The sequence below is a fragment of the Nannospalax galili genome, unplaced genomic scaffold (assembly GCF_000622305.1).
Source record: "Nannospalax galili isolate Female #2095 unplaced genomic scaffold, S.galili_v1.0 scaffold638, whole genome shotgun sequence".
Classification (NCBI taxonomy): Eukaryota; Metazoa; Chordata; class Mammalia; order Rodentia; family Spalacidae; genus Nannospalax; species Nannospalax galili.
This window is the reverse complement of record NW_008341884.1, coordinates 706,454-716,178: the sequence shown is the minus strand read 5'-3', so window position 1 is coordinate 716,178 and position 9,725 is coordinate 706,454. Positions and strand designations below refer to the sequence as shown.

The 9,725-nt window shown below is 46.6% G+C and overlaps 1 protein-coding gene across 2 annotated transcripts in view; it reads right to left on the bottom strand.

Moving 5' to 3' along the window:
* Tmtc1 (transmembrane O-mannosyltransferase targeting cadherins 1) overlaps positions 1-9,725 on the bottom strand; it is a 220,634-nt gene that overhangs the window by 23,993 nt on the left and 186,916 nt on the right. For both annotated transcript variants that reach the window (XM_017799233.2, XM_017799234.2), the window contains one exon: positions 4,688-4,796. In XM_017799233.2, coding sequence (XP_017654722.1) covers positions 4,688-4,796 — 109 coding nt within the window. The remainder of the gene's footprint in view (positions 1-4,687; positions 4,797-9,725) is intronic.

Below are 9,725 nucleotides of genomic sequence, written 5' to 3'. Positions count from 1 at the left end.
ATGCCATTAAGGCAATCAAATCAGCAATGCTGGTAATGGGAGGGCCATGGACCCTAAAAACTGATAATGGGCCAGCTTACACCTCTCTACAATTCCAATCATTCCTGTCAACATGGAAAATTAGCCACTCCCTCGGCATCCCTTATAACCCACAGGGACAGGCCATTGCGGAGCTGGCCAATAGGACCCTCAAAGAAACATTACAAAAATTTGCTACCTCGAGTCTAAAACGGACCCACACTTGACTCTAATTGAAACTCTATTCAGCATTAATTTCCTGTCCTTCAATGAAAATGCATTGAGCCCGGGCTACAAACACTGGGCTACCATACCTAGGCCTACACCCTTGCCACTAGTGAGATGGAAGGACCCCATAACATGTCAATGGCAACCACCCTCCCACTTGTTAACAAGAGGGCGAAGCTATGCTTGTGTGTTTCTTCAGACAGAAACAAAGCCAGTATGCATTCCAGCGAGAGATGTGAGACCAGGAACTGACCAACAGGACCCCCAGGCCCCAGAGACCTCGCCACTACCTGGATAATTGGTTTGTTCTTCCCCACCCCTGCTACAGCCCATGATCTCTGGGCCTTGGTCCCCTCCCAGCCTATACTCTTGCCCTTATTGCTTCATTCCCCAGCCTACCCCACCCTCTATTCAGCTAATTCTATGCTTGGCCTCCCCACCATGGACCCAGTTACTTCCTGGGAATCACTCAATGGCTCCTGGCCCCTAAATAACTCTCTATGCTTCACTACTAACAACACATCCTCATGCATTGGGCTGCTCAACCTGACCGTCCAAGATTATGCCAGCACTGCCTCCTCGGGTTACGTGCTTAAACTCAAAGGCCTTTCCCCTACCTTCAACAACACCGATGTAGCCTCGGTCCTCGCTGCACTGGGGCAATCATAACAGGGGAGGCAGAGGGGGCCGCCACCCCTCTGCCCCCATTTTGCCCTGCTATGCTGCGCCCACCACTCCCCAACTGTCCACGCACACACTCCCTAGTATCCTTTTTCCTTGTGTTCCCCATACCGTGGCAGAGATGCCTCTCTAAGCCCAACCATGCCATCCCTCCCTTCTGCCATTTCAGCCGCTCCCCCTCTGATCACCCCCTAGTATCTTGGAGACAGCTGGCCACCACTTATCCCTGCGGCATTAAGATCTCCCATACCAACTGCGAATCAATACTCGGTAACTGGGACCTCTGTGGCCTGCACGCCTGCATGGACATGAGGCCATTACTGGCACAGCAGGGCCTTCAGCTTTCCAACGGCACTTACACTAACACCAATCCCTCTACTTGTGCCAAAAACAAAATCCTTACATCCGTTGATCACACGGTATCCTGGACCCCTACCCCCATTTGCGTGCAGCCCGTTTGCGTTACTGCTAGCCAATGTTACCTCCGACCCTCGGGGACAACGCAATTGCTCCAATACCAACACTACTTGTGTACTGGCGGCCTGCTGAAACCATCCCGCTTACATAGTTCTCTTTATGCATGAACCTGTGGCCCTTTGGGTTCCAGTCACCAATGCAACCCACTTCCATGCTGTTACCCTTATCGAGCGGACAGCCTTGTCACATGCCCCCCCCCCACTTAAAACAGGATTTTGGGGTCACTGTCACTCTCATCTCAGCCATCATCCTTGCATTAGGTGCAGCCGCTGCTGCAGTGGCTATCACCCAATCCTCCACTACTGTGGACACACTCAACGAGGTCGTTTCCAAAACCTCTACCTTTCATACTCAGTCCCTTATCAATCAGCATCTTCATCAGGCAATTAATGTGTTACAACAACAGATTGATCTCTTAAGTGAAGAGCTGGCAATTACCAAAGACATGGCTCTGCTAGCCTGTGACCCTTGCTTTAGGTCACCTTGTCTCACCCCCTATAAAGTACAGAATATTACTGAAGCGCACCTACAACTCGCGCACTATATTCATGGCCACTGGAATCAAGTTTCTTAATTACTCTATATTACTAACCAATCAAATTGTTGCTCTAAATTATACCCACACTCCCCACGCTGTACATCAATTCTTAGAGAAAATCTGGTCTAATCTAAAAGCACTGTTTGACCCGTCTTGGATCGTCACTTACCTACTCCTGACAGGCATAATTATTCTTCTCTTTCTACTTCTTAAATGCCTTGTTCTTCGTTCCCGCAGTCAGAAAAAATTCAATCACTCGGTGTATCAGGCCCTCAGAGCAATACACAAAAATGATTTCAACCCGCCCTATGCAGCCCGACAGACTTGGCTCACACAGATGTACAAGGCTGCCTACAGATAATTCCCTACCTCGACTGATCACCTGGGATGATACCCCTTGGAAAGCTGGTAGTCAATGATGGTAAACTCCTGTCGGGCTGAATCAACCTAAGCCAGGACATGGATGTGTACACCCATGCTCCACTGATGGGTAAGGTTCATGCCCGGATAGGACAACCTAAGACAGGCACAGTCCATAATCCTGGGGTCATCCCGAGGTGGAGCTGCCTACAGGCTCTCGCTAGACAGTCATTTTTAAAAGAAAAAGGGTGGAAATGTAGCAGGAGGCCTCCAAAGATGGCATGGACCCAGAGCCCTGGGATTCAGTGAGAGTTCACTTCACTTCCTGGCCCGTAAATAGCCCATGAAAAGGAGCCTGTGCTTCTGTACCCTGCTGGCAAGCCTAGTGACTGCTGACGTAAACAGACTGTGCAGCGCGGACCAAGTAGAAAACGATACGCTTTTTGACTAAAGGGACTTGGGGGTGGAGAAAGGGAAATATAAGGCCTGCCCCCTCCTGCATTAAATGAGCCTGCAGCACCTCACCTAGTGCTTGCTTCTATCTGACTCTTAGTGTCTGTGTGTTGACTCCATGCCTCTTGCCCCTACCCCCCTAATCGGCAGGGGACCCGATCCAGGTCAGGGTCTTCACAGCTGGCCTGAGGAGGACCCACAACACACATACACAATGCACCAGTGAACTGTCCCCCTCAGAGAGAATGTTAAAATAGTCAGAAAATATTGTATCTGCACTAAAGGCCTTTCTTGTCCTTGTTCACTAATCAATGCAGTACAACATTTACGTTGTGCTAAGTGTAAGTCATTTGGAGATGTGCATTTTTCTTGAGGGACCTGAGCATCCACAGATTTTGGCATCTGAGAAAGCTTCTGGGCCTTTTCTTCCAGACACTGGGGAATGACTGCATCAGAGCACTAAGTTTATTATTTCTGTCACTTAAAATCCATAGAATGTTCTAATTTTGCTAGTTGTTGGGACTTTCAAACATTTTTTTTTATTCTGTTTTGTTTTGAGACAGAGTCTCCCTGTAATCCCAGCTGACCTGCACTACGTAGACCAGGCTGGCTTCGATATCACAGAGATTTGCCTGCCTCTGCCTCCCGAGTGCTGGGATTAAAGGTGAGCACCACCACCAGCCTACAGAATGTTGAAATATTTAAATGTACATCACATCTTCGTAACTGTGTGGAATCAAATCATTCCTTCCATGTAAGTTGACTGAAAGCTGCTAGGCATCTTTCAGAGATGTTGAGTTTGATTTTAACGGCAGCCTGGAAATTGTGTGACAGCAGAATACACCAGTTATCAAGGTCATTGCAGCAAGCTCCACCATCAGTTTATAGAAGGCGACTTACATCTGCATTCCCCAGAACAAGGTGGGAAACTGTCTGAAGTCATTCAGAGAAGTGAAAGGGGGAAGGGATTCTAAACACACCCATTCTACGCCAGCAAGGGCGTCCTAGGAGCCGCCCTGCAGCCCGTTCTACATCAGCGAGGGCGTCCTAGGAGCCGCCCTGCAGCCCGTTCTACATCAGCGAGGGCGTCCTAGGAGCCGTCCTGCAGCCCGTTCTACCTCAGCGAGGGCATCCTAGGAGCCGTCCTGCAGCCTGTTATTTTCTAGCAGGTATTAAGATACGAGAGTGTCATGTTTGTCAGTAGCTGGCTTCATGCTGAGTTCCGAGACTATAGTCCATTGGTGACTTCCCAGGAAAATATCACAAGTAAAGAGCAATAAAAACAGTGAATGTGGGAGCAAGTTGGTGTGTGGCTAGAAGAAACATCAAAGCCCCAACTATAAAACTCTGAACAGAAAGGGAGCCTCCCGGGGCATGGAGGAAGAAAGGAAAGACTGGGGTGTACACCGAGGGTTGGGGGTTAATATATTTTTTTAAGTATTCTTTTATTAAAAATATTTTCAAGCTGGGCATGGTGGCACACTCCCTTAAATCCAGCACTTGGGAGGCAGAGGCAATTGAATCTCTGTGGGTTCAAGGCCATCATGGTCTACATAGTGAGCTCCACGACAGCTGGGGCTACAGGGAGACCCTGTCTCAAAAAGACCAAAAAAAAAAAAAAAAAAAAAGATTTCCAAAAAACAGTGACTGTTATATACTATTATTATTGACAGACTGTCCCAAACTGATAGAGCACATCACAGGTCAACAATATTCTGTCTTTTCCTGAAGTTCACATCACACAGGTGGCAGCAGAATGGGAAAACTAGGCTTCTCGCATCTACAGAGAACAAACTGACATGCAGACCCAGCGTCCAACAGGAGCTTGCCAATTATTTGCTAAATTCTCTATAAAAGTCTGTGTTGACATTACTTGACATACTTGACAAGAACGTTTAAAGGAATGCTTGTGAAATTAATGGAAACAATTACCTCCTCAGCCAGTAGGGAAGCCAAGCTCGAGTAGGCATCAGCGAAGTCTGGACCGTACTTAATGGATTCTTTCAACAACACAATTGCTTCTTCCGTTTTCTCCTGGGACCTGCAGGTGAGGCAAGGGGAGGACATCTTTCATTAATACTTTGATTAGACTTTAAAAATCTCATTTCTTTTAGTAAAGACCAGGTGGTTCATTCTGGATTTTATTGTACATGTGTTACATCAGACTGTGCCAGGGTCTGACAGTCTATTTCCATTTCTGAATTCTCACTGGAAAGAGATTTTGAAAAGGTATCAAAGATTAGTCACTGACTTCCCTCCATCTCCGGCTGCTGTGGTTCAAATGTGACATGTCCCCAGAGGCTCATTATCTGAACACTTGGTCCCAGCTGGTGGCAGTCACAATTCTTGAAGGCTGTGGAACCTTGAGGTCCTGAAGTCTAAGTGGAGGATGGAGGTCACAGTGAGGGGTGGGGGCTGAGGTTTTATTAACTAGCTTTACTGCCTGCCATCCCCCGTTTCCTGACTATGGACACAATGTGACCAGCCACCTCACACTCCTGCACCATGCCTTTCCCACCAAGAGGGACTGTATCCCTTTAACTGTGAGCCAAAAGAAATCCTTCTCCTTCATCTCTTAAATTGCTTGCCAAGTATTTGGTCATAGCAAGAAGGAAAGTAACTAACACACCTGCTGTGCACGGTTTGAGAGTTTTCCTGAACAGTGTAAGTCTGTTAACAAGAAACACTGGCCCTCAGAGGAGCCAATTTGGGTCGTTCCTCAGAAGAACTATAGAGGGGGTTCACAGTAACCTGGAGATGATTTGAGCTCCCATTTCTAATGGCACCCCAGGACTGAGTATATTCTCTAAGATTTTATTTTACTTTTATTTATGTGTGTGTCACATGAGTGCAGGTGTCTATGGGTACCAGAAGAAGGTGCTAGAGCCCCTGAAGCTGGAGTTACAGGTGGTTGGGAACTGGGAACTGAACCCAGGTGCTCTGCAACAGGAGCAGTGCTCTTAACCACTGACCATCTCTCCAGCGCCAAATACTGATCTTTTGTTAAATACAAGTTATTATAAACGTCAGAATAAAATATAATCTAAAGAACAGGATGCCTGAAGGCACACTCAGCCTAAAGGGTCTCGCCCTAGTCCACCAGGGGAACTTTTTCCACCAAGCACCAACACAGGGCTTGTACATTTATGATTCAACTCCGTAATGACTGTGTACCGGACATTCTCATAAATTCCCAGTAGCATTGCTAATTCAGTCCTCACAACAACTCCCCGTGATAGCTGTCACTGCCCTGCTTTAGGTTCATTCTTCTAATGCAAAAATTCAGACCACAGAACCAAGCAGTTCAGGCTGTCCTCGCACAGTCACCTGAGCATTCCTCTGATGTAGCATAACTGCTATTATTTTTTGAGACAAGGATCTCTGTACCCCTGGCTGGCCTTGAACTTGTGACTGTCCTCTTAGCTCAGCCTCCTGAGTGCTGAGATGCACAGGCGTGAGCCCCACACCCATGTATAACTGCCCATTTTCACTACTCGGAAGTCTGTCCCCACAAGCTTGCTTCTCAGTGTGATCCACACATCAGCATGAAGGTCCCCTGGCGGCTTACCACGGACACAGATCCTCGGGCCCCACCCACACCTTCTGCACGCCCAAGACGCCCAAGGCCTCTGCACACTGAGACTCCATCCAACACACTTGCACTGTGAGTTCTAAATGGGCAGCCAAAAGTCCTTCCTGATACCAGCCCTCCACTGCAGGCTCAGGAGCTATGGGGGTGTAGTTCCAGGGGAAAACTCACAGTGACTCCACAAGTTTGAGTTCTTCAGCACTCAAGACAGCTTGTTACCAGTCAGTTACATCTGAAAGAGTTTCCTACCACAGGCCTGGGACTGAGAAGCCATGGAAGTCAAGGACTCAGCTTGGTACGTCTATCACTGTCGACTGTGGATGGATCATCTGGCTACTTCCTAAGCTGGTGTCTGCTTACCTCCTCTCTACACTGCAGTCTAGTTACCCACAACTGGCTCCTCTGCATGCAGGTGTCTGCCTTTGGTGACAAGGTGTTTAACAGTAGAGTCCTGCAGTGGCTCTCCCTCAGCTACAGCTTTAAAGTTGCAAGTTTTAATAAATTTGCATCAGGCCTGGCAAGCCTTTAATCCCAGCACTTTGGAGGCAGAGGCAGGCAGATCTCTGAATTCAAAGCTGGTCTCATCAACACAGCAAGTTTCAAATCAGCCAGGGCTACATAGTGAGAGTCTGTCTCAAAAACTAAAATAAATACATAAATAGATTTGCTTTATAACTCACAATGCTTTTTCATTGATTCATTCTGTCAACAAGAGTTCGAGAAGGTCCTGCATCATGCTGCGGTGTTCATTAGGTTTTGCAAATTCAAGTTCTGTCACAAAAATGCTTGGAAGTCACTTTTTCAGAAGCTACATGTTTTTAAAGTGAGTACGTCTTGTTTTAAAATTCTGGTACTGACCACCGATTTTTTTTTTTTTTCGGTCGTTTTGAGACAGGGTCTCCCTGCAGCCCCAGCTGTCCTGGAAGTCACTATGTAGACCAGGCACTCCATTGTGTAAATGTACCACATTTTCATTATTCATTCATCAGCTGAGAGACATTTCCATTTTCTAGCTATTGTGGAAAGAGAAGCAACAAACAGCTGAGCAATGATCTCTGTGGCAGGATGACTCCTTTGGGTACATACCAAGGAATGGTATAACTGGATCATATGGGGCTTCTACTTGTGTTCCAAATTAAACACATGAAACAAATGATTTAAGCTAGGATCTGCATATGAGAGAGAAAATTTGGTATTTGTCTTTGGGGGCTTGAGTTACCTCACTCGCTATAATTTATTTTCCAGTTCCATCCATTTACCTACAGACCTGATGATTTCATTCTCGTTTATAGCTGAGCAATATTTCGTTGTGCATTGATGGACATCTAGGCTGAGTCCATTTTCTTTTTCTTTTTTTTTCGGTCGTTTTGAGACAGGGTCTCCCTGTAGCCCCAGCTGTCCTGGAAGTCACTATGTAGACCAGGCTGGCCTTGTACTCAGAGAGATCTGCCTGCCTCTGCCTCCCGAGTGCTGGGATTAAAGGCAGGCGCTACCACGCCCGGCTGACCACCGATTTTAAGGTTAGAAGAACCCTTTCTCCAAGGATGCCACAAGTCTCCACTGACTTTAATTTATAAATGGTCCTTGACTCCAAGGGAAGATGCAGACTTACAAAATTAAGATAGAAAATTAATCTCCACAGGACAATATTTAGCCAGAATTCTTTAAAGTCAGCAGAGGGAAAAGAAAGCCACAGCAATTTGATAATAACGGCTCAGTGGCTCTCATTTGTGATGACTCATATGAGCTAGAATGGAAACTTAGACTTTCTACAAACTCAGAGACATTAATGCCACTTAACACAGTCTATGCGTGTCCTCAAGGATTCCATCAGTTTCCACCTGAGTGATACAGTGGAAATGGAACCAGCACAGCTTCTCACAGGGAACTCTGTGCAGGAAGGCATCTCTAACTCCGTGCACGAGGGTGTCTCTAAAACTCCCTCTGGGAAAAGCAAGAATCTGCAGTCAGTTTAAAATCCTGACACTTCGAGTGTGTGCTCTGTGACCACTGTTGTTTTAAGCTCCACTGTAAGCAGGTCCTGGATCTTACTCATCTTTATTAATCCCAGAAGTCAGTACAGTGGCCTTCAATAGTAAAAATCCAATAATTGCTGAATTATATATATATATTTGGACTTTTTGAGACAAGGTTTCCCTGTAGCCCCAGCTGGCCTGGAACTCACTATGTAGACCAGGATGGCCTTGAACTCAGAGATCTACCTGCCTCTACCTCCCAGTGCTGAGATTAAAGGTGTGCACCACCACATCCATGCTGAATTATTTTTTTAAAAGCATAGTTTTAGTATTTTCTTTATTTCTGGGTCATTGTATATCTGTTTAAGCTTCCTATTCTAAGAAAATTTGACAGAAGGGGTACTATAACTATTTTATATCAGTGTTTCTACATACACACACTGTGTGTGTGTGTGTGTGTGCGTGCGCGCATGTGTGTTTACATGTGTTTGGAGGCCAGAGGTGCATGTCAGGTATCTTCTCAGTCATTCACCACCTTATTTTCTGAGCCTGGGCCTCGTACTGAGCCTGGAGCTCTCCAATTCTGCTTGACTGGCTGGAAGCAAGCCCTGAGGACCCTCCTGTCTCTGCTTCCCCAGCATGGGGCTTATAGGTGCACACCACCACATCCGGCTTTTTATGTAGATGCTGGGGACTGAACTCGGTCCTCTGATTACAAGGCAAACACTTTACCAACTGCACCATCTCCCCTGCCTGCCTTCTTCACATGCTACAGAAGTGATCCTAAGAATCACTTTGTACTTAGACACACAGAACAGTTCACCACCTTTGTGCAGCGGCTGAAAGCACAAACAAGCCTGGACGGGGCTTTGACTGCTTCTACCATTTACTAACTGTGTTTCCTTAGGTAAATTATCTGACCTTGTACCTTAAGAATACCATAGATGTGACATAAGTTTTTAAGTTTTCAGTATTTCCTGTACTATTTCTAAAAATCACCCATTGAAAACTACCTCGTCACTTCTTACGTTTTAGGTTGAAGGAGGTGATGTTTTTGAAATTCCTTCATGTGATAGTTAATAATCCTCACTGTCAACTTGCTGGGATTTAGAATCACCCAGGAGACATGCCTCTGGGTGTGCCTGTGAAGGAGCTTCCAGGAGGGGTTAGCAGAGGAGGGATAGCCACACTGAATGTGAGTAGCAGAAGCCCATGGCTGGGATCCCGGACTGAATACAAGTGGGGAAGAGCTGAGCCAGCCGAGTACCAACATTCAACTCTCTCTGCCCAGATGTACCTGTTCATCCCACGCTGCTGCCACCAAGCTTTTCTTCTCTCAGACTGAGCCAGTCATGCCCCCCCACCCCATTACTTCGTATCACATACTCTGGCTCAGCGATTAGAA